The 24957-nt window shown below is 44.8% G+C and overlaps 1 protein-coding gene across 3 annotated transcripts in view; it reads left to right on the top strand.

Annotated features, from left to right (window-relative positions):
• The window catches only part of mras (muscle RAS oncogene homolog), a 60126-nt gene that overhangs the window by 13512 nt on the left and 21657 nt on the right, over nucleotides 1–24957 (top strand). For all 3 annotated transcript variants that reach the window (XM_033024843.1, XM_033024845.1, XM_033024846.1), the window contains exon 2: nucleotides 5984–6189. In XM_033024843.1, coding sequence (XP_032880734.1) covers nucleotides 5997–6189 — 193 coding nt within the window. In that variant the 5' untranslated portion in view covers nucleotides 5984–5996. The remainder of the gene's footprint in view (nucleotides 1–5983; nucleotides 6190–24957) is intronic.

Here is a 24957-nt window from a genome sequence, read left to right as displayed (position 1 = left end):
AAGTGTTTCCTCATATCCGTTATAAATGGCTTACTCCTTATTCTTAAACTGTGGTTCTGGATTCCCCCAACATCGGGAACATGTTTCCTGCCTCTAGCGTGTCCAAAACCTTAACAATCTTATATGTTTCAATAAGATTCCCTCTCATCCTTCTAAACTCCAGAGTGTACAAGCCCAGCCGCTCCATTCTCTCAGCATATGACAGTCCCGCCATCCCGGGAATTAACCTTGTAAACTACGCTGCACTCCCCCAATAGCACGAATGTCCTTCCTCGAATTAGGGGACCAAAACTGCACACAATACTTCAGGTGTGGTCTCACTAGGGCTCTGTACAACTGCAGAAGGACCTCTTTGTTCCTATACTCGACTCTTCTTGTTATAAAGGCCAACATGCCATTCGCTTTCTTCAATGCCTGCTGTACCTGCATGCTTACTTTCATAGACTGATGAACAAGGACCCCCAGATCCCGTTGTACTTCCCCTTTTCCCAACTAGACGCCATTTAGATAGTAATCTGCCTACCTGTATTTTATACCAAAGTGGATAACATCACATTTATCCACATTAATTCATCTGCCATGCATCTTCCCACTCCCCCAACCTGTCCAAGTCACCCTGTATTCTCATAGCATCCTCCTCACAGTTCACACTGCCACCCAGCTTTGTGTCATCTGCAAATTTGCTAATGTTACTTTGAATCCCTTCATCCAAATCATTGATGTATATTGTAAATAGCTGCGGTCCCAGCACCGAGCCTTGCGGTACCCCACTAGTCACTGCCTGCCATTCTGAAAGGGACCCGTTAATCCCTACTCTTTGTTTCCTGTTTGCCAACCAATTTTCTATCCATGTCAGCACCATACCCCCAATACCATGTGCGCTAATTTTGCCCACTAATCTCCTATGTGGTACCTTATCAAATGCTTTCTGAAAGTCCATTTTTCTAGTTACATCCTCAAAAAATTCCAGTAGATTAGTCAAGCATGATTTTCCCTTCGTAAATCCATGCTGATTCGGACCGATCCTGTTACTGCTATCCAAATGTGCGGCTATTTCATCTTTTATAATTGACTCCAGCATCTTCCCCACCATCGATGTCAGGCTAACTGGTCTATAATTCCCTCTCTCCCGCCTTTCTTAAAAAGTGGGATAACATTAGCTACCCTCCAATCCACAGGAACTGATCCTGAGTCTATAGAACATTGAAAAATTATCACCAATGCATCCACGATTTCTAGACTCGTTTCCTTAAGTACCCTGGGATCCAGACCATCAGGCCCTGGGGATTTATCAGCCTTCAGTCCCATCCGTCTAACCAACACCATTTCCTGCCTAATGTGGATTTCCTTTAGTTCCTCTGGCCATTACTATATCAGGAAGATTGTTTGTGTCCTCCTTAGTAAAGACGGATCCAAAGTACCTGTTCAACTCATCTGCCATTTCCTTGTTCTCCATAATAAATTCATCTTTTTCGGTCCTCAAGGGTCCAACTTTGATCATAACTAATTTTTTCCTCTTCACATACCTAAAGAAGCTTTTACTATCCTGTATATTCTTGGCTAGCTTACCTTCGTACCACATCTTTTCTCCCCGTATTGTCTTTTTAGTTCTTCTGTTGCTCTTTAAACATTACCCAATCCTCTTGCTTCCCGCTCATCTTTGCTATGTTGTACTTCTTCTCTTTTATTTGTATACTGTCCCTGACGTCCCTTGTCAGCCACGGTCACCCCTTACTCCCCTTTGAATCTTTCTTCCTCCTAGGAATGAACTGATCCTGCACCTTCTGTATTATTCCTAGAAATACTTGCCTTTGTTGTTCCACTGTCATCCCTGCTAGGGTATCTTTCCAGTCAGCTTTGGCCAGCTCCTCCCTCATGGCCCCATATTCTCCTTTATTCAATTGCAACACTGACACCTCCGATCTACCCTTCTCCCTCTCCAATTGTAGATTAAACCTGACCATGTTATGGTCACTGCCTCCTAATGGCTCATTAACCTCAAGTTCCTTTATCAAATCCGGTTCATTACATAACACTAAATCCCGAATTGCCTTCTCCCTGGTAGGCCCCAATACAAGCTGCTCTAAGAATCCATCACAAAGGCACTACAAAGTCCCTTTCTTGGGGTCCAGTACCAACCTGATTTTCCAAGTCTACCTGCATGTTGAAATCTCCCATAACAACCACAGCATTACCTTTGCGACATGCCAATTTTAACTCCTGATTCAACTTGCACCCTATGTCCAGGCTACTGTTTGGGGTTTGTAGATAAGTCCCACTAGGGTCTTTTTACCCTTATAATTCCTTAGTTCTGTCCATACTGACTCCACATCTCCTGTTTCAATGTTACCCCTTGCAAGGGACTGAATTTCCTTCCTCACCAACAGAGCTACCCCACCCCCTATGCCCACCTGTCTGTCTTTTCGATAGGAGGTATACCCTTGAATATTCAGTTCCCAGCCCTGGCCCTCTTGCAGCCATGTCTCTGAACTTCCCACAACATCATACTTGCCAATTTCTAACTGAGCCTCAAGCTCGTCCACTTTATTTCTTATACTTCGCGCATTCATATACAACACTTTGACCTCCGTATTCACCTCTCTCCTCGCACCGCTCACAATTTGTCCTGACCTTACTCTTTTATCCCTTCTCGAACTTTCCTTCCCATTAATTTGAGAATCTTTTGTAATGTTTCCTGTACTCACTTCCCCTTCAACTCCATCTTTATACTCCCAATTTGTCAATCCCTCCCCCCACTATTTAGTTTAAACCCACACGTGTAGCCCTAGCAAACTTGCCTGCCAGAATGTCGGTCCCCCTCCAGTAAAGATGTAACCCGTCCCTTTTGTACAGGTCATCCCTACCCCAGAAGATATCCCAGTGGTCTATAAATCTAAATCCTTGCTCCCTGCACCAGCCCCTCAGCCACACATTCAGATCCCCTATCTCCCTGTTCCTGTCTTCACTAGCATGAGGTACTGGAAGCAATCCAGAGATTAGTAAGGGTGTCAAAGGTTACTGTTAGAAGGCAGGGGAATGGGGTTGAGAGGGAAAAATAGATCAGCTAAGATCGAATGTCAGAGCATACTAGATGGGCCGAATGGACTAATTCTTATGGTCTTAAGTGGCAGGTGAGCAGTAGAAAGTATGTGATGGAAATGTGTAATGCAAACTGGGAAAGATTGATTCTCTGAAATTGAATTTAATGTTAATTCAGGAAAGCTGTACTCTGCTGTCACGAGTTGATGTGCTGTTCCACAAAATTGCGCTGAAGTTTATTTGATTACTTTAGGAGGTTAAAGTTGGGGTAGGCTGGTGATATTTAAAGTTATGGATAGCTGGAAACCCTTGCAAGCTAAACAAAGGAATTCTGTGAAGTAGTCAAGTTGCATTTGTGCAGAAGAGACTGCATCGTGAACACTGGCATGGTATGGAAAGAGTCCAAGTGTTTCACCTGACCTGCTGAATTCTTTCTGCATTATCAATTATTTCATGTTTTGGCATCTTCGGTAATTTTTCCAAAACATATTGAATGATACAATGATACAATGTCACCTGTAACTCGGCACAGTGAAATGCTTTATTTTTCAGTTCAGTTTAGTTTATTGTCAAGTGTACCGAGGTACAGTGAAAAGCTTTTGTTGCGTGCTAACTAGTCGGTCGAAAGACAAACATGATTACCATCGATCCAATTACAGTGTGTAGATATCTGATAAGGGAATAAAGTTTAGTGCAAGGTAAAACCAGCAAAATCCAATTAAGGATAGTCCGAGGGTCACTAAAGAGGTAGATGGTAGTTCAGGACTGCTCTCTGGTTGTGGTAAGATGATTTGGTTGCTTGATAACAATTTTGCATAGAACCCTGTAAAATCATACAGTGGGCAGAACAGGTGTCACCACGTTTTGGCACGCACAAAGTTACAAAAGTCAATTGAACGGTCCTATCTACTGCCTGCCACCACAGGTGACAGCAACCCCTCTCCTGTCATATGTTGATAGAATGGAGCGGCTGGGCTTGTATATTCTGGAATTTAGAAGGATGAGAGGATATCTTATTGAAACATATAAGATTATTAAGGGTTTGGACACGCTAGAGGCAGGAAACATGTTCATGATGTTGGGGGAGTCCAGAACCAGGGGCCACAGTTTAAGATAGACAAGAATGCTGGAAAAACTCAGCGGGTGTGGCAGCATCTATGGAGCGACGGAAATAGGCAACGTTTCGGGCTGAAACCCTTCTTCAGAATAAGGAGTAAGCCATTTAGAACGGAGATGAGGAAAAACATTTTCACACAAAGAGTTGTGAGTCTGTGGAATTCTCTGCCTCAGAGGGCGGCGGAGGCTGGCTCTCTGGATGCTTTCAAGAGAGAGCTAGACAGAGATCTTAAAGAAAGCGGAGTCAATGGATATGGGGAGAAGGCAGGAACGGGGTACTGATTGTGGATCACATTGAATGGCGGTGCTGGCTCGAAGGGCCGAATGGCCAATTCCTGCACCTATTGTCTATTGCCGGTTCCCCTCTGTTCTCGTTGTTCCCTCCCCCCCATTAGTTCTTGGTGTCTCTCCTTGTTCTCGGCAGTCCTCGCTCTTCAATGTCCCTACGCGCTCTCCGATGACCTTCCGCACGCTCCCTCTGCTCTCCTAGATTACTAATACCTTCTCAGTACCTGGTCTCCTGAAGTTGAATTTCTATATCCTTTATAATGCCATTGAGCACTATTTGGCTCTGCTGTTTAGTTTAAAATCCTTCCTACATTAATCGCTCCCAAAAGGTCTCGAGTAATTTCCTCTTTAAGGGATTAACTCGCACTGCCCTACATCTGCTTGTGTGATTGTTTGGCCCAGGTGTGTAACGATGGAATGTGTCACCTGCAATGAGAAGGAGTAGCCAAAGATTTAATGAGCACTAAATTTCAGGAGGAGGAGGGGGGTAAGATGTGATTTCTTTATTGGGATGGGATTCTACGTTCAAGAATAAGCTAGATGTGCCATCAAAGGAGATGGACAGACAAATGGCTGAAATGCCATAAAAGTAGAAGTACTGGAACTAATAAGTTGTGGTTCTGGAGAAAGTGTGGGGGTGACGAGCAGAATTGGAAACAGGGGTGACACGATGGCGCAGCAGTAGAGTTGCTGCCATTACAGCGCCAAGACCTGGCATCGATCCTGATCGCAGGTGCTGTCTGTACAGAGTCTATACAGGTATGTAGGTTAATTGGCTTGGAGTGTGTGTAAAATTGTCCCTTGTGTAGTGTGTGTGTAAGATAGTGTTCATGTGCGGGAATCGCTGGTCGGCATGGACCCGGTGGGCCGAGTGGCATGTTTCCGCACTGTCTCTCTAAAAGTAAACTAAAAACTAAAAGTAAGTTTTGTACGTTCTCCCTGTGACCTGCATGGCTTTTCCCCGGGTTGCTCCGGCTTCCTCCCACGCTCGAAAGACGTACAGGTTTGTAGGTTAACTGGCATCGGTAAAATTGTAAATTGTCCCAAAGTCAGGATCGAACCCGGGTCTCTTGTGCTGTAATGTAGCAACTCTACCACTGTTGCCACTGTGCCACCACAACTGTTTTACTGTTGGTTTACAAAAAAATTATGTTGGTTTACCCAAAAAAAAAGACATCGAGTGCTGGAGTAACTCAGCGGGTCAGGCAGTATCTCCGGAGAATGTGAGGGAGTTTGAGGAAAGGTCAAGACCTAAAGGAATGTGCAGAAAGGTAACATAGGACATGTTTGGAGGGATATGGACCAAACTCAGGCTGGTGGGATTAGTGTAGCTGGGACATATTGATTGGTGTGGGCAAGTTGGGCCGAGGGGCCTGTTTCCACACTGTATCACTCTATGACTCTATTAAGAGTCCCGACCCAAAAGGTCACGCATCCATGTTCTCCAGAGGTGCTGGCTGATCCCCTGAGTTAACTCAGCATTTTGTGTCATTTTGGTACAGGTTTTAATGTTGTGTTGTCTCTTCTTTTGTTTCAACAGGTTAAATTGTACGATGGCAGCGAGTGCATTACCTAGTGACAATCTCCCCACGTACAAACTTGTGGTGGTCGGGGACGGCGGTGTTGGGAAAAGTGCGCTCACCATCCAGTTCTTCCAGAAGATTTTTGTGCCGGATTATGACCCAACAATTGAAGACTCTTACTTGAAACACACAGAAATCGACGGCCAATGGGCAATTCTAGATGGTAAGTTCGACGTTTGACCAATTGTCAGACCATTACCTTTCCCATCTAAGGTGTGAAAGTCACATAAAGAGCATAGATGTGTTGTAACATTTCATGGAAAGCAAAAGCTTTTTAAAAGCAAGAGTGCATGTTCTAGATATAACAGCAACGTTTAATCCATAGTTGGCATAAAATGCTGGAGTAACTCAGCGGGACAAGCATGGGTGACGTTTCGGGTCGAGACCTTTCTTCGGACCGAGAGTCAGGGGGGAGGGAAACTAGAGATACTCCAGCAATTTTGTGTCTATCTTCAATGTAAAGCAGCATCTGCAGTTCCTTCCTACACATCTGTAGTATGTTGTTTCCAATTCTGCAAGGCTATAAGTGTTGAATCATAGAAATCTACAGCCCTAGTTAGCGACGTTTTCACACAGAGGGTGGTGGGTATATGGAATGACCACCCAGAGGAGATAGATGAGGCAGATACTTTCACAATATTTAAAAGACATTTGGACAGGTACATGGATAGTTCATAAGTTGTAGGAGCAGAAATAAGCCATTCAGCCCATCAAGTCCACTCCGCCATTAAATCATGGCTGATCTATATTTCCCTCGCTTCCCTTTCCCTCACATAATCCCTGACACCTGTACTAGTCAAGAATCGATCAATCTCTGCCTTAAAAATATCTATTGACTTGGCTTCTACAGTCTTCTGTGGAAAGGAAAGGTTTAGATGCTGTGAGCCAAACATGGGCTGGTGGGACTAGTGTAGATGGGACATCTTGGTCGGGTTGGGTCAAAAGGGCCTGCTTCCTTGCTCTATGACCAATAGGTGCTGGTCCTGCAGTCAATGGGCCAAGTGTAGCTCTGTAGTTAATGCTCTGAAGGACCTAAAATATGTTTTTATTCTACAAATTGGTACATTTTTCCATAGATACAAACTTGTGGTCACGTTGATCTGAAGACATTACTTTGCAAACTGTACCTATTCATTTCAACAGTCACACAGAGGATTTTTGTTGCCATTGTTTTATCTTCATTCCTTAGGGTGAGGATCAATCTCAACTGCATAGGCAATTTAATAATGGCCACAAAGCACAGGGATGCTGCCTGACCCGCTGAGTTACCCCTGCAATTTGTGTCTATCTCCGGAATATACCAGCATCTACCATTCCTTTCAGGACATGGATTGAGAATTGGTTAACAAACAGAAAAATTGGTTGCCTTGGGATTGGGAGGTTGTGACCATGAAGTGACGCAGGGACTCCAGCTGTAGTTTTTTTCGGCTCCAGTACATGGGCCAAATGGTGTCTGTCCAAGGCTCTGAATTTCAATGATTCCACACCCTGTTCCTTGCAGAACCAGCGATTTTAGATGAGGGTTCCAACTGAGGGGGCTCCAGGATTACAGAGTATCAGGGTCATGGGGATTATTCTTTTACTTTTGTTACCAATGTAAAAGCTCTCTCAATTAGTTTCAGGCTTTTCTTATTTTTTAGTTGAGATCAGCATGTCCAAGCCAAGATTAGAAGGTTCTAGGTAACTTCAGGGCGTCACGGTGGCGCAGCAGTAGAGTTGCTGCCTTTGCAGTACCAGAGACATGGGTTCGATCCCGACTACAGGTACTGAGTTTATATGTTCTCCCCGATAGCATGGTAGAGATGCAGCCTTGTAGCTGTTATAGCGCCAGAGATCCGGGTTTAATCCCGACTATGGGTGCTGTATGTACGGAGTTTGTACGTTTTCCCCGTGACCTGCGTGGGTTTCCTCCGAGACCATCAGTTTCCTCCGAAGATGTACAAAGACGTACACCAATTGGCTTGACATAAACATTTTAGTTGTCTCTAGTGTGTGTGGGATTGTGTTAATGTGCGGGCATGTCTGGTCGGTGTGGTCTCGGTGGGCCGAAGGCCCTTTTTCCCTGCTGCATTTCTAAAGTCCCTAGCATTCTCTTACTTTCCTTCCCCCTTTTTGAAAGAAGCTATTCAGCTTTATTGGTTCCAAGGTTGGTTCGAGCACCTAAAACGCTGCGCCCAATTACCACAAATCGACAAAACTGTTGCCACAGGAATTGGGGAAGGCAAACATTTCAACCTGTCTATTTTGTTTGCACTGGTGACTCAAGTCTGCCTATTTTTATAATTGAATTCTTGAGGCACAGGCTCAGTATTCCTGCTGCACCACTATGGTGACTCTCCAGTATAATTCACCTATACATGGATTGACAGGGCTTGTATTCACTGGAATTTAGAATGATGAGAGGGGATTTTATTGAAACATATAAAATTCTTAAGGGATTGGACAGGCTTGATGAAGAAAAAATGTTCCCGACGTTGGGGGAGTCCAGATCCAGGGGTTACAGTTTAAGAATAATGGGCAGGCAACTTAGGACTGAGTTGAGGAAAAAATGTTTTCATCCAGAGAGTTGTGAATCTGTGGAATTCTCTGCCGCAGAAGGCAGTGGAGGCCAATTCACTGGATGTAATCAAGAAAGAGTTAGATATAGCTCTTAGGGCTAATGGAATCAAGGGATAATGGAAAAAAACAGGAACAGGGAACTGATTCTGGATGATCGGCTATGATCATATTTAAATGGAGGTGTTGGCTCGAAGGGCCGAATGGCCTACTCCTGCATCCACTTTCTATGTTCCTACAGGTAGGCTGAGCTCTTTACACTACACGCAACTCCCTCTGTCCAAAAAATACACCATGCGCTAGAGCATCTCTGGAGAACAGGGATAGGTGACATTTTAGGTTGGGATCATTCTTCAGGGGGTGGGAAAGAAAGCTGGAAGAGAAGAGGGGCAGGACAAAGCCTTGCAGGTAATGACACCCCTTTTAGACAATGTCAGGACTGGAATTACCTAAACTAACTTCTGAAAGTTGAAACGATTCTATTTCTTAAAATTATAGAATTGCTACAGAACAGAGCTGAGGTAGATCTTGAGGGTGGTGCAGTGATATCTTATGACAGTTCCAATTAAAAAGGGATATAGACCAAAGAACAACAGCATGCACATGATGAATGCAACAAAGCTCAGTAGTTGAATAATAAACTCTTATTATGATACTACATTTAGTTTTTTAAGTTTAGTTTAGAGAGACAGCATGGAAACAAACCCATCGAGCCCACACCAACCATTCATGCTAGTTCTATTGTCGCATTTTTGCATTCATTCGCTACACACTAGGGGCAATTTACACAAGCTAATTAACTCGCAAGTCTGGGATGTGGGAGGAAACCGGAGCACCTGGAGGAAACCCACGCGGTCACAGGGAGAGCGTGCAAACTTCACACAGACAGCACCCGAGGTCATGATTGAACCTGGGACTCTGGTGCTGTGAGGCAGCAGCTCTACTGGCTGTGCCACTGTGATATCCATGCCTGGAGTCACATGGTCATAAGGAATAAGTGGAATTAGGCCATTCGGACCACCAAGTATACTCCGCCATTCAATCATGGCTGATCTATCTCTCCCTCCTAACCCCATTCTCCTGCCTTCTTCCCATAACCTCTGACACCTATACTAATCAAGAATATATCTATCTATCTCTGCCCTAAAAATATCTACTGATTTGGCCTCCATAGCCTTCTGTGGCAAATAATTCCACAGATTCACCACCTTCTGACTAAAGAAATGTCTCCTCATCTCCTTCCTAAAAGAAAGTCCTTTAATCATGAGGCTATGACCTCTAGACCTAGACTCTCCCACTAGTGGAAACATCCTCTCCACATCCACTCTATCCACAAGCCATTCTCTATTCTGTGTGTTTCAATGAGTTTGTCCCCTCATTCTTCTAAACTCTACCGAATACAGGCCCAGTGACCACAATTGGTCATCATAGGTTAACCTACTCATTCCTGGGATCATTTTACACTTCAGTTTAGTTTAGTTGCATCACGGAAACAGGCCCTTCGAAGATGAGAGCATCCAGAAGAAAAACCTGCACCTTAACAGGGAATACATTGGAACTCAGCACGGACAACACCAGAGTCCAGACTTGAACTCTGATCACTGGAGTTTGAGGAAGCTGCTCCACCAGTTGTGCCACTGTGCTGCCCTGAGACGACCTCTGTTTGCAGTCGTTTTAACGGAAAAGTATCTGTCTTGCCAAGTGGGCAATCTGCAATCCATTTATTACATTAAAGAGCGGCTTGCGGACTTGTTACATTTCTCTGTCCAATATTAACCAGTATTAACTCGTGTAAAATAAATAGGCAGCTGGCTCATTAAACCGTTTAATGAGCCATGAATTAAAGTTTGTAATTCAGATTTTTATTTACCATATGGTTAGGCACTTTGCTTTGAAATGTTTGGCTGTATGTGCTGGGGAAGAATGCAACGATTTACTTTATAAAAATGACATTTAATTTTGTGTTCCATTGCAGTTAGTTTTACATGAGGCTTCCTTTGCCAAAGCCACAAGTCTGGGCACTTGGTTCAATCAGCCAGGGACCTTTATAGGGCAGCACGGTGGCATAGTTGTAGAGTTGCTGCCTTACAGCACCAGAGACCCAGGCTCGATCCTAACTAAAGGGGTGCTCTCTGCACGGAGTTTGTCCGTTCTCCCCGTGACCCATGTGGGTTTTCTCCAGGATTTCCCATTTCCTCCGACACTCCAAAGACGTACAGGTTTGTAGGTTAATTGGCCAGGTATAAATGTAAATTTTCCCTAGAGTGTGTAGGATAGCATTAGTGCGCGGGGATCGCTGGTCGGCATGGTCTCGGTGGGCCGCAGGGCCTGTTTCCGTGCTGTGTCTCTAAACTAAACTAAACTGAAGTGTAAAATTTCAGTATGACTCAAGATATAACCAGAACAGGGCTGCAGCAATTTGCTTGGTTGCAAGCCTTCAACTATAATGCTTGTGCAGCCACGCACTGATATGTGGGGGCAGTTGTTCCAGGAAAAACCAAGCTGAGATTCCTGCCAGGAAAGAATTTCGCTTTTTAGTTTAGAGATACAGCGCTGAAACAGGTCTGAGTCCGCCCACCAAGTCCGCACTGACCAGCGATCCCCACATATTAACACTACCCTACACACACTGGGGACAATTTAACATGTATACATTTATATCAAGCTAATTAGCCTATAAACCTGTAGTCTTTGGAGCGTGGGAGGAAACCGAAGATCTCGGAGAAAACTCACGCAGGTCATGGGGAGAACGTACAAACTCCGTACAGACAAGCACCCGTCGTCAGGATCGAACCCTGGTCTCTGACGCTGTAAGGCAGTAGATCTACCACTACGCCACCGTGCCACCCACTTGCTGCCCAAATCTTGTTTGTGTTTAATAGAAACATAGAAAATAGGTGCAGGAGTAGGCCATTCGGCCCTTCGAGCCTGCACCGCCATTCAATATGATCATGGCTGATCATCCAACTCAGTATCCTGTACCTGCCTTCTCTCCATACCCCCTGATCCCTTTAGCCACAAGGGCCACATCTAACTCCCTCTTAAATATAGCCAATGAACTGGCCTCAACTACCTTCTGTGGCAGAGAATTCCAGAGATTTCACTGTGTGCAAAATGTTTTTCTCATCTCGGTCCTAAAAGATTTCCCCCTTATCCTTAAACTGTGACCCCCTTGTTCTGGACTTCCCCAACATCGGGAACAATCTTCCTGCATCTAGCCTGTCGAACCCCTTAAGAATTTTGTAAGTTTCTATAAGATCCCCCCTCAATCTTCTAAATTTAAGCGACTAATGTAGAATAGAGTTAAGCCTTCTTTATTTTGGCTTGCTGTTGGCACAGGGAGGTTTTGCCTCTGTGCCCATGCTTATCCTGTAGTCTGAACATTCTTTTAGAGCATCGTACAATTCCTTGCGTGTAATATACAGGAGAAAACTCTGTGACGTATTCCTGCTCTCTGTTTTACATCCTAATCAGAGCTGAAGGTCATCCAGCCATGAATCGAAGCCATTTGAAAAGTGCTCCTGTTAATGAAAATAAATAATGTTATGCAGTTCTGATGCAGTTGTGTCGTTCTGGTGACTGCATGGTAGGAACAATGCCATTCATCTGGAAAGTCCAGACAAGGATGTTGCTGGGTCTGGAAGGCTTAAGTTATAAAGAGAGATCGGTTTAGTCTGACACTGTTTTCCCCGGAGCAAAGGAGGCTAAGGGATGAGTGCATAAAATCATGAGAGGAATGGATCGTGTAGATGCAGAGTCTCACAATACACACAACACAATACACAATACAATTTATTTGTCACTTGAACCTCATAGAGGCTCAAATGAAATGTTGTTTCTGCAGTCATACACACATGAAAAAAAAGACCCAAGACACAACACAATTTACACAGACATCCATCACAGCGCATCTCCTCCTCGCTGTGATAGAAGGCAAAAAAACATCTCTATCTCTATCCAAAGGGCCTATTTTCACACTATATCTTGAAACTTTCTTGCCCAGATTAGGTGAATCGAGGACCAGAGGACACAGGTTTAAGGTGAAGGGGAAAAGATTTAATAGGAATATGAGGGGGTAACTGTTTCCACACAGAGGGTGGTGGATGTATGGAACGAGCTGCTAGATGAGGTACACAAAATTGCTGGGGAAACTCAGCGGGTGCAGCAGCATCTATGGAGCGAAGGAAATGGGCGACGTTTCGGGCCGAAACCCTTCTTCAGACTGATGGGGGGTGGGGAAAGAAAGAAGGAAAAGGGGAGGAGGAGGAGGAGCCCGAGGGCGGGCGGATGGGAGGGTGGGAGGAGACAGCTAGAGGGTAAAGGAAGGGGAGGAGACAGCACGGGCTAGCCAAATTGGGAGAATTCAATGTTAATGCGGTAGTTGAGGCTGGGACTATCCCAATGTTTAAGAAACAGTTAACCAGGTACATGGATAGGACAGAAGATAGACTCAAAAAGCTGGAGTAACACAACATAAGGCAGCATCTCTGGAGAGAAGGAATGGGTGATGTTTCAGGTCGAGACCCTTCCTCAGACTTCTTCATTCATACACATGGATAGGACAGGTTTGGACAGATATGGGCAACATGCGGGCAGGAGGGATTAGTTTAGCTGGGATGTGTTGGTCGGTGTGGGAAATTTGGGCCGAAGGGCCTTTTTCCATGCTGCATCACTCGGACACTGACTATGGTCTTGCAGAGGTTCATAGAATCATGAGGGGCATAGATAAGGTAGGTTGTTATAGTCTTTTTCTAATAGAAACATAGAAACATAGAAATTAGGTGCAGGAGTAGGCCATTCAGCCCTTCGAGCCTGCACCGCCATTCAATATGATCATGGCTGATCATCCAACTCAGTATCCCGTACCTGCCTTCTCTCCATACCCTCTGATCCCCTTAGCCACAAGGGCCACATCTAACTCCCTCTTAAATATAGCCAATGAACTGGCCTCAACTACCCTCTGTGGCAGAGAGTGATAGGAGAGTCTAAAATGATAGGAGAGTCTAAAACTAAACATAAACTAGTTCAGGAAGGCATGGACGAGTTAGTCAGAAGGGCCTGTTTCCATGCTATATAACTGATTCTATAAGGAGAAAATTATCTGTGACTTTTATTCTTTCTATCTATTTCACATCCTAATCAGAACCGAGTGTTTTCCAGCCAGGAATTGAAGACATTTGAAAAATACTCCTGCTTTAAAAAGGACCAGCACATTGGCACAACGGTAGAGTTGTTGCCTTACAGCGCCAGAGACCCGGGTTCGATTGTGCCTACGGGTGCTGTCTGTACAGAGTTTGCATGTTCTCCCCGTGACTGCGTGGGTTTTCTCCGGGTGCTCTGGTTTCCTCCCACATTCCAAAGACGTACAGGTTTATAGGTTAATGGCTTCTGTAATTTGCACCTTGTGTGTAGGATGAGGAAGTGGGATAACATAGAACTAGTGTGAACAGGTGGCGACTCAGTGGGCCAAAGGGCCTATTTCCACACTATATCTCGAAACTAAACTATTCATTATTGCTCTGCCCTCCCTTCTCCCCACACACCTCCAATTCCTTCTTTTCCACGCATGAAAATCTTCACTTCTGTGGCCCATCAATGTTTTTTTCCCTCTGGAACCCTAGCATTCCCATTCCCAGCATATAGTTACACTTGCTTTGCATTAGTGCAGATATTTTATCAATACGAGAATTGAGTTTAAAAAGGACTTCAGGTAAGAGCATGATATTTGTTTCTTTTGTCTTTTAATTATTCTAAAGAACAACAGGAAAGATAATTTGGTTTTAAATGTTTAAGAAGCAAAATTGCTTTGCATAACTCGACTCTGTATGGGATGAGATCTCAAAGATGGATGCTTAAAGTAGAAGGAATGCTCCAAGATGGCGCCCAGCACAGGCAACTATTTGTGTGCGTGTCACAGAGGTGGATCTGCAATCACAAGTTACAATTGCTCCACACTTTTAAACCTATTCCCTTATCATGTATCTATACACTGTAAATGGCTCGATTGTAATCAGTGGCGGACTGGCCAGGGTGTCATCTTGCCCGATGGCAAGTGGGCCCCTGATGAAGTGATAGCAAGTGATGTCAAGTGGGCCCCTGTTAAATGATAGCATTGTAGTTGTGGGTGGGCCCCCTTTGTCTCCTGGCAACCAATATTTTTAGACATAGTCCGCCACTGATTGTAATCATGTATTGTCTTTCCGCTGACTGGTTAGCACGCAACAAAAGCTTTTCACAGCACCTTGGTACACGTGATAATAAACTAAACTGAACTGAATTGCTTGGTGTTATGCAAACTCTGCATAATCTGTCCTGCAGGTTAAAGCTAAGGGTGGTTTGCAGATGGCTGGGAGGGAGTGGTGCATGCTTCTCCTTCAAACATAATGCGACTTAATTGTCTGGTTCGAATAAGAGCCATATGTTGCGAGATCATCATGGGAACCTTGGGAACGTCGGCCTTAATTAAAACAAGAATCCCATTTCATGAAGGAGTGCGGGGCAGAGAAGGGTTCTGTGACCATTTCTTCACCTTTAATCACCATGTTGTGGGGGAAGAATGTGACATTGCAACCGCATGTAAATTGTCTTTCGATGCTGCAGCAATTTACTCTGGAAATGTCATTCAGCAGCAAAGTGTACTCAGCTGTTGGGTTGGGGAGAAACATTTAGTTTAGTTCACAGACACAGCATGGAAACGGGCCCTTCAGCCAACTGAGTCAACACCCACCTTCGATCACCCGTTCACACTAGTTCTATGTTATTCCAATTTCACATGAAGAACATGCAAACTCCATACAGATAGTACCCGAGGTCAGTCCAGATCTCTACACCAGCTGCACTACTGTGCCACTCTTCATGACCTTGAGGAGAATACAATGATCCAATGGATAGTGCAGTGGTAGAGTAAGAAGAGTTGCTCCCTTGTGCCCCAGCAGCACTGGGTTTAATCCTGACCTATAGTGAAATTTGCACGTTCTTCCTGTGACCCTGGGCTTCCTCCCACATCCCAATGACCCACTGGTTGGTGGGTTAGCCGAAGAAGGGCCCCAACCCAAAATGTCACCTATCCATGTTCCCCAGAGCTGCTGCCTGTCCCGTTGAGTAAAGGGCCTGTTCCACGAGCAAGCGACTCCATGCGGCAAGCGCGACCTAAAGGGCCGGTCCCACCAGCATGCGCCTGCATGCGGCAAGCGCGACCTAACGTGGTCGCTTGAGCTGTACGGCCTCGCGGGGCCGGTCCCACTTCAATCGCCAGAGCCGTATGGAGTTGTGCGGAGCTGGTCCCGACATCGCGCGGGGCTCCGAAAAACTGACCGTGTTCAAAAATTCTGTGCGGCGCCGGCCCGCAGCCGCCACGACACCGTACGTCACGCGCGAACTTCCCGCGGACTTTGCTCGAACTTCATGTCACTCACTCGACCTCCGCGCGGCCCCCGCTTCTGGTTTGGTCATGCTTGCCGCATGCTGGTGGGACCGGCCCTTTAGTTCGCGCTTGCCGCATGGAGTCGCATGCTAGTGGGACCGGCCCTTTAGTTCGCGCTTGCCGCATGGAGTCGCATGCTCGTGGGACAGGCCCTATACTCCAGCACTTTGTGTCCTGTTATATAAACCAGCATCTGCAGTTCCTTGTTCTTGCAGTAGGTTTGTGCTCTGTTTTTGGGGGCTCCTTGTGGAGTCTTGCAGCAGAACACACCCACTGGTTTGAAGGGTCTCGACCTGAAACGTCGACTGACTATATTTCCCCTCTCGGATGCTGCCTGACCCGCTGAGTTCCTTCTTCTGCTTCTGTAACACCGACAGATTAACCGGCTGGGATCTGTCAGCGAGTTTTGGACGTCTATGTGTTAAAGATCCCATGACTGAACTACTACTATTTACCAGCACAATTCACAGGCCAGGCACAGAGCTTCAGTTTGAGGAAGCACTGAGTTTGAAATGAGTTTAGTTTATTGTCACTTGCACCGAGGCACAGTGAACATCTTTTGTTGCGTGCTAATCAGTCAGCGGAAAGACAATACATGATTACAATCAAGCCACCCACAATGTACAGATACATGATAAAGGGAATAACGTGACTAATGTTTAGTGCGAGATAAAGTCCATTCATAGATAGTCCAAAGGTACCATGATGTAGATAGTAGCTCAGGACTGATATCCACCCCATTTGATGTCTTGACATTTTCCTTGATCGCCATCCCCTTTGATGTCTTATTTTCACACCTTACACTTCCTTACCTCTGAATCTCGCCCTCCTCTGTCTCTCAGTCTGAAGAAGGGTCTCGACCCGAAACGTCACCCATTCCTTCCCACCAGAGATGCTGCCTGGCTCGCTGAGTAACTCCAGCATTTTGTGTTTATTTTTGGTCTTCCAAAGCCTTCCAAATCCATGAGGAAAGCACAAACAAGTAAGTTGCACGTCTGAGTGTCCAGCAAATGGCTCAATGGCTCTTTACCGTCACTTGCACGTTGTCACGTGAACAGCAGCAGTTCACTAGTTAGCTGTGAGCTGCAATAGTTCTTGCTCAGTGATACATTGAATAGTTGGCCCTTTACCACATCGTTGACCTTCTCCAGCTGAAAGGTTGAGAGAACGTTGCTTATTGCCTGATCACTAATTCCTGTAGAACTGCATGGTTCCCAACATGACCTTCTCTGAACCCTGTCTACATTCATTTGTTGGGCAGTGTGCCGTTTACATGCAATTGAGTTTTTTTTATCAAACTTAATCACTGGTTCAAGGATTGGGCAGTGAAATTGTTTATTTGTCGCCTGCTTATCCAAATCCCAAAACATTTAGAGAATTTAAGGTTAATCCTTGGTCTCCTGGCTTGTCAGTGCTTGGGCTGTGTTTTAGAAATTGATTGCCGAGCAGTAGCACACATAATAATCACTGCTTTTCAGTTAAATGTGAACGCATTGTTCTTTTTACTGCCTGAAAAAGATACAAAGTGCTGGTGTTACTCAGCAGGCCAGGAACATCTCTGGAGAACATCGATTGGCATCATTTCTGGTCGTGTCCCAACCCAAAACGACACCTATCCAAGTTCTCCAGAGATGCCGGCTGAAACGCTGAGTTGTTCAAATACTTTGTGTCGTTTTATTGTAAACCAGCATCATTCTATTGTCCAATTCTCTTTTAGTTTTTAGTTTTTTCCGTTTTAGAGATTCAGCGCAAAACCAGGCCCTTCGACCCCACCGAGACCATGCCGACCAGCGATCACCCCGTACACTTACACTATCCTACACACTAGGGACAATTTATATCTTATATCAAACCAATTAACCTACAGTACCTAAAATGCTGGAGAAACTCAGCGGGTGCAGCAGCATCTATGGAGCGAAGGAAATAGGTGACGTTTCGGGCCGAAACCCTTCTTCAGACTGATAGGGGGTGGGGGGGGGGGGGGGGAGAAGGAAGGAAAAAGGGAGGAGGAGGAGCCCGAGGGCGGGGGGATGGGAGGAGACAGCTCGAGGGTTAAGGAAGGGGAGAAGACAGCAAGGGCTAGCAAAATTGGGAGAATTCAATGTTTATGCCCGCCGGACGCAGGCTACCCAGGTGGAATATGAGGTGCTGTTCCTCCAATTTCCGGTGTTGCTCACTCTGGCAATGGAGGAGACCCAGGACAGAGAGGTCGGATTGGGAATGGGAGGGGGAGTTGAAGTGCTGAGCCACCGGGAGTTCAGGTAGGTTCTTGCGGACTGAGCGGAGGTGTTCGGCGAAACGATCGCCCAACCTCCGCTTAGTCTCACCGATGTAAATCAGCTGGCATCTAGAGCTGCGGATGCAGTAGATGAGGTTGGAGGAGATACAGGTGAACCTTTGTCGCACCTGGAACGACTGCTTGGGTCCTTGAATGGAGTCGAGGGGGGAGGTAAAGGGACAGGTGTTGCATTTCTTGCGGTTGCAACGGAAAGTGCCAGGGGAGGGGGTGGTACGGGAGGGAAGGGAAGAATTGACCTACAGTAAAACCTACAGTACCTGTTCGGCTTTGGAGTGTGAGAGGAAACCAGAGCACCTGTTAAAAACCCATTCGGTCACAGGGAGAACATACAACACCCATGCCCAGGATCGAACCCTTGTCCTTGGCGCTGTAAGGCAGCAACTCTATTGCTGCGCCACTGTGCCACGTCTTTTCTATTAACACTGTTGCAGAACGAATGGAACTTGTGATTTTTCTTGTTTGTTTTTTTCAAAATTAAACTTCCAATGAGTAAATATTAATTTTACAGCAAATCTACAAGTTCTGTTTACTTTAGTTTGGAAATGCTGCATGAAATCATGCCCTTCGACCCACCATGTCCATGCCGACCATTCATCACCCGTTCACACTAGTTCTATGTTATCCTACTTTCCCTACACATTTGGGACGTATTACAGAGGCCAACTAACCTACGGACCTGCGCATCTTTGGAATGTGGTTAGGAAAACGGAGCACCCATAGAAAACCCTCATGGTCACAGGGAGAACGTGCAAACTCCGCACAGACAGTACCCAAGGTCAGAATTGAATCCGGGTCACTGGTGCTGTGAGGCAACGGCTCTATCAGTTGTACATCTGTGCCTCCAAGTTTTGATTCTGGTAGTAAATTGAAACTAACTCAGAGTAATCTTGTCAGAGTAATTTTAATCAATGCTACCATAGTCACAGGTCGGCAATCCATTCTCGGGTAGTCTGTTTATCCTAATTTATAGAAATGATGCCTCTGTTTGATCCTGACATCTGTGCAAAGGCATAATGCTCAATCACTGGCAATGTGGATCTGAACCTTAGCTTTAAGCTGTAAACCTGCATGTGAAGCTTCCACTCCCTGTTCTGCCAATGCTCTTTATTAACTTTTGAAATTAAGCACCAGGGAGTTAATTTAACTCCAAAACAATAAAACCTTTCAATTTCCATTCCTCTCAGCATAACTTATCCAGAGCAGTTGCGATTGCTGGCGTTAAAATGCCTTCTTCAAATAGCCATCTGCACTTCTTCTATTTTCTGCTGCATTAGTCAGTGGCTTCAAAACTCCAGGAAGTTCTATTGTCAAAAATATAGCAGCTCCTAGTCAAGTTTCTGTAGAGCTGTGTTGCAGTGTAAAAGCATCAAGAAGTTGCTTCAGTTTAATTTAGTTTAGTTTAGAGATACAACATGGAAACAGGTCCTTCGGCCCGCCGAGTCAACGCCGACCAGCGATCCCCGCACATTGACACGTTCCTACACACACTAGGGACAATTTACAATTATACCAACCTACAGAACCTGTATGTCTTTGGAGTTTGGGAGGAAACCGGAGAAAACCCATGCAGGTTATGGGGACAACATATCAACTCTGTACAGACAGCACCCATAGTCAGGAACGGACCCGGGTCTCTGGCGCATTAAGGCAGCAACTCTACCAAAAGAGCCACCATGCCGCTCCTAAAAGTGGCAATTTTTTTGAAAAGTAATTGAGGCAGTGTTTAAGGAACATTTATACAGGCACATGGATAGGACAGGTTTGGAGGGATATGGGCCAAAAGCATGCAGGTGGGACTGGTGTAGATGGGACATGTTGGTCGGTGTGAGCAAGTTGGGCCAAAGGGCCTGTTTCCATACTGTATCATTCGATGACTCTAAGCAAAGTTGTGAACTGAGCTGGGTAAATGGTTTGCTGGGAATCTCCATTTAAAACTCAGAAATTGATTTCACTCTGTAAAGCACATTTAGAGATAAGTTGTTCGCACAAGTGATATAGAAACATAGAACATAGAACATAGGTGCAGGAGTAGGCCATTCGGCCCTTCGAGCCTGCACCGCCATTCAATATGATCATGGCTGATCATCCAACTCAGTATTCTGTACCTGCCTTCTCTCCATACCCCTAATCCCTTTAGCCACAAGGGCCACATCTAACTCCCTCTTAAATATAGCCAACAAACTGGCCTCAACTACCTTCTGTGGCAGAGAATTCCAGAGATTCACCACTCTCTGTGTGAAAAATGTTTTCCTCATCTCAGTCCTAAAAGATTTCCCCCTTATCCTTAAACTGTGACCCCTTGTTCTGGACTTCCCCAACATCGGAAACAATCTTCCTGCATCTAGCCTGTCCAACCCCTTAAGAATTTTGTAAGTTTCTATAAGATCCCCCCTCAATCTTCTAAATTCTAGTGAGTACAAACCGAGTCTATCCAGTCTTTCTTCATATGAAAGTCCTGACATCCCAGGAATCAGTCTGGTGAACCTTCTCTGTACTCCCTCTATGGCAAGAATGTCTTTCCTCAGATTAGGAGACCAAAACTGTATGCAATACTCCAGGTGTGGTCTCACCAAGACCCTGTACAACTGCAGTAGAACCTCCCTGCTCCTATACTCAAATCCTTTTGCTATGAATGCTAACATACCATTCGCCTTCTTCACTGCCTGCTGCACCTGCATGCCTACTTTTAATGACTGGTGTACCATGACACCCAGGTCTCGTTGCATCTCCCCCTTTCCTAATCGGCCACCATTCAGATATTAGTCTACTTTCCTGTTTCCTTAAGTGGATAACCTCACATTTATCCACATTATACTGCATCTGCCATGCATTTGCCCACTCACCCAGCCTATCCAAGTCACCTTGCAGCCTCCTAGCATCCTCCTCACAGCTAACACTGCCCCCCAGCTTCGTGTCATCCGCAAACTTGGAGATGTTGCATTCAATTCCCTCGTCCAAATCATTAATATATATCGTAAATAGCTGGGGTCCCAGCACTGAGCCTTGCGGTACCCCACTAGTCACTACCTGCCATTGTGAAAAGGACCCGTTTACTCCTACTCTTTGCTTCCTGTCTGCCAGCCAGTTCGCTATCCACATCAATACTGAACCCCCAATACCGTGTGCTTTAAGTTTGTATACTAATCTCTTATGTGGGACCTTGTCGAAAGCCTTCTGAAAGTCCAGATATAACACATCCACTGGTTCTCCCTTATCCACTCTACTAGTTACATCCTCGAAAAATTCTATAAGATTCGTCAGACATGATTTACCTTTCATAAATCCATGCTGACTTTGTCCAATGATTTCACCACTTTCCAAATGTGCTGCTATCCCATCTTTAATAACTGATTCTAGCAGTTTCCCCACTACCGACGTTAGACTAACTGGTCTGTAATTCCCCGTATACTAATCTCTTATGGGACCTTGTCGAAAGCCTTCCGAAAGTCCAGATATAACACATCCACTGGTTCTCCCTTATCCACTCTACTAGTTACATCCTCGAAAAATTCTATAAGATTCGTCAGACATGATTTACGTTTCGTAAATCCATGCTGACTTTGTCCAATGATTTCACCACTTTCCAAATGTGCTGTTATCCCATCTTTCATAGCTGACTCTAGCAATTTCCCCACTACCGATGTTAGACTAACTGGTCTGTAATTCCCCGTTTTCTCTCTCCCTCCCTTTTTAAAAAGTGCGGTTACATTAGCTACCCTCCATTCCTCAGGAACTACTCCAGAATCTAAAGAGTTTTGAAAAATTATCACTAATGCATCCACTATTTCTGGGGCTACTTCCTTAAGTACTTTGGGATGCAGCCTATCTGGCCCTGGGGATTTATCGGCCTTTAATCCATTCAATTTACCTAACACCACTTCCCGGCTAACCTGGATTTCACTCAGTTCCTCCATCTCATTTGACCCCCGGTCCCCTGCTATTTCTGGCAGATTATTTATGTCTTCCTTAGTGAAGACAGAACCAAAGTAGTTATTCAATTGGTCTGCCATGTCCTTGTTCCCCATGATCAATTCACCTGTTTCTGACTGCAAGGGACCTACATTTGTTTTAACTAATCTTTTTCTCTTCACATATCTATAAAAGCTTTTGCAGTCAGTTTTTATGTTCCCTGCCAGTTTTCTTTCATAATCTATTTTCCCTTTCCTAATTAAGCCCTTTGTCCTCATCTGCTGGACTCTGAATTTCTCCCAGTCCTCTGGTAGGCTGCTTTTTCTGGCTAATTTGTACGCTTCATCTTTTGTTTTGATACTATCCCTGATTTCCCTTGTTATCCACGGATGCACTACCTTCCCTGATTTATGTTTTTGCCAAACTGGAATGAACAATTGTTGTAGTTCATCCATGCAGTCATTAAATGCCTTCCATTGCATATCCACCGTCAACCCATTAAGAATCAATTGCCAGTCTATCTTGGCCAATTCACGTCTCATACCCTCAAAGTTACCTTTCTTTAAGTTCAGGACCCTTGATATGAAACCAAAATCTCTCTTATAGACAATAGGTGCAGGAGTAGGCCATTTGGCCCTTCGAGCCAGCACCGCCATTCAATATGAAAATATCCAAAGAACCGGCCTCCACCGAGGCAGAGAATTCCACAGACTCACAACTCTCTGTGTGAAAAAGATTCTCATTGGGATTATTTTTCAACAGAAGTGTTTAAACAGCAGTCCCGAACTACTATCTACTTCGATGGTGACCCTCGGACTATCCTTGTTCGGACATTGCTGGCTTTACCTTGCACTAAACATTATTCCCTTATCATGTATCTATGCGCTGTAAATGGCTCGATTGTAATCATGTAATGTCTTTCCGCTGACTGCATAGCACGCAACAAAAGTATTTCACTGCACCTCGGTACACGTGGCAATAAACTAAACTGAACTGAAACTACAAGTTTCAAATGCTACACCTGAGGAAATGGTTGAAGTTCCTGTTAAAATAACACCGGAAGCAGAGAATGCAACTTTTTTGAACGGGGTTTCACTTGACTTGAGCATCTTCTGATCAGGGGCAGCATTGATTATTAAATCGGCAGAACATTAGACGCGATGGCCTCCTCTTTCCTCTTTGAGTCCCTACCAAGGTTAGAAGAGATTACAGAATGTTTGGCTTGTATGTTCCAAGATTACTGAGTGGAGGAAAATTTGAACAAGATAATAGGATTACACCCATCAATTGCGCTAATGTTCGTCACGTTATCTTTTAATCACTTAATTAAAAAAATGTTTTTTATCGGCTTTAGATGAGCAGTTACCTGAAATGTGCTTTGCAGTTTAAATATCAAGGACTTTGTATCAGGCAAATTGACAATCAGATGGCATTCTTGTGCTTGCATGAATTATCCTGCCTACAGCAGTTTTAAGCAAAAGCACAAATGACTCAAGTAAAATGCGTGGAAAGGGGGAGGATTGCAGCCTGCAAGTGACGTTCGTTGGAGAGGTTGCACTATTTTTGACAGCAGTGTAACATATTGTGCACTGTAAAGGGTAATCGCTGTCTTTAAAATGTCACAATATCAAACCTACGACTACCAGGGGAGCTACAAGTGTTGTGAAAAATCATCACCGTTACATTGGTGGCACGGTGGCGCAGCGGTAGAGTTGCTGACTTACAGCGCCAGAGACCAGGGTTCCATCCTGACTACGGGTGCTTGTCTGTACATTATACAGAACCTCGGTACACGTTGACAATGATAAAACTAAACCTGTATCTGTATTTGTATCTTGACGTGTAATCACCACCACTGGTTGTCGCTTACGTTAGGAGGGTCATGTGCAAAGTCGCAATTAAATATTAAAGTGGGCCTTAGAAGTCAGCGACTTAGTATCGATTGTTTCCCACTTGGCCTTGAAGGTCGTGACGTCGGGTGCAGTGTGAATGTCATGGTGGAGATGATTCCATTTGCGAATTGTCTTTAGGTACAACCTGATGTATCATATATTTGATGTAACATATAATTCATCTTCCCAAAAGAACATTGAAAATATTGATTATTGGGGTTAGTGATAGGGGACGATCAGCCATGATCACAATGAATGGTGGTGCTGGCTCGAAGGCCGAATGGGTTCCTCCTGCACCTATTTTCTATGTTTCTATGAAAATCTGGATTAATCTTCATTAAAGGCAGAAAAGTCTGGAAATACCGGTGGTATCTGTGAAACATTCTGGTCAAATTTTGGTCAAAAATCTTTCATCATAACAGAGAGGGAGAGAAAATAAGCTCATTGAGATGGTGGGGTAGGGTGTGTCTCCAATGAGATAAACCGGGGTGACTGGATCTATCCTGTACTTTCTGTAGCCCCATCAGTCGACTGGTGGTTGAAAAAGTGGCATTTGATATTTCAAAACTGAGACTGATCATTAGAAAGTGCAGGAAGGAACTACAGATGCTAGTTTACACTGAAGATAGATACAAAAAGCTGGACTAAATCACCGGGTCAGGCAGCATCTCTGGAGAAAAAGGATAGGTGACGTTCGGGGCGAGACCCTTCTGAAGGGTCTGAAGAAGGGTCTCGACCTGAATACGTTACCTATTATTTTTCCTATTCCTTTTCTCCAGAGATGTTGTGTGACCTGCTGAATTACTCCAGCTTTTTGTATCTATCTTCTGATCAATAGAAAGTTGCTAAGTT

Source organism: Amblyraja radiata, chromosome 7 (genome assembly GCF_010909765.2).
Source record: "Amblyraja radiata isolate CabotCenter1 chromosome 7, sAmbRad1.1.pri, whole genome shotgun sequence".
NCBI lineage: Eukaryota > Metazoa > Chordata > Chondrichthyes > Rajiformes > Rajidae > Amblyraja > Amblyraja radiata.
This window is presented reverse-complemented; position numbering and strand designations above follow the sequence as displayed.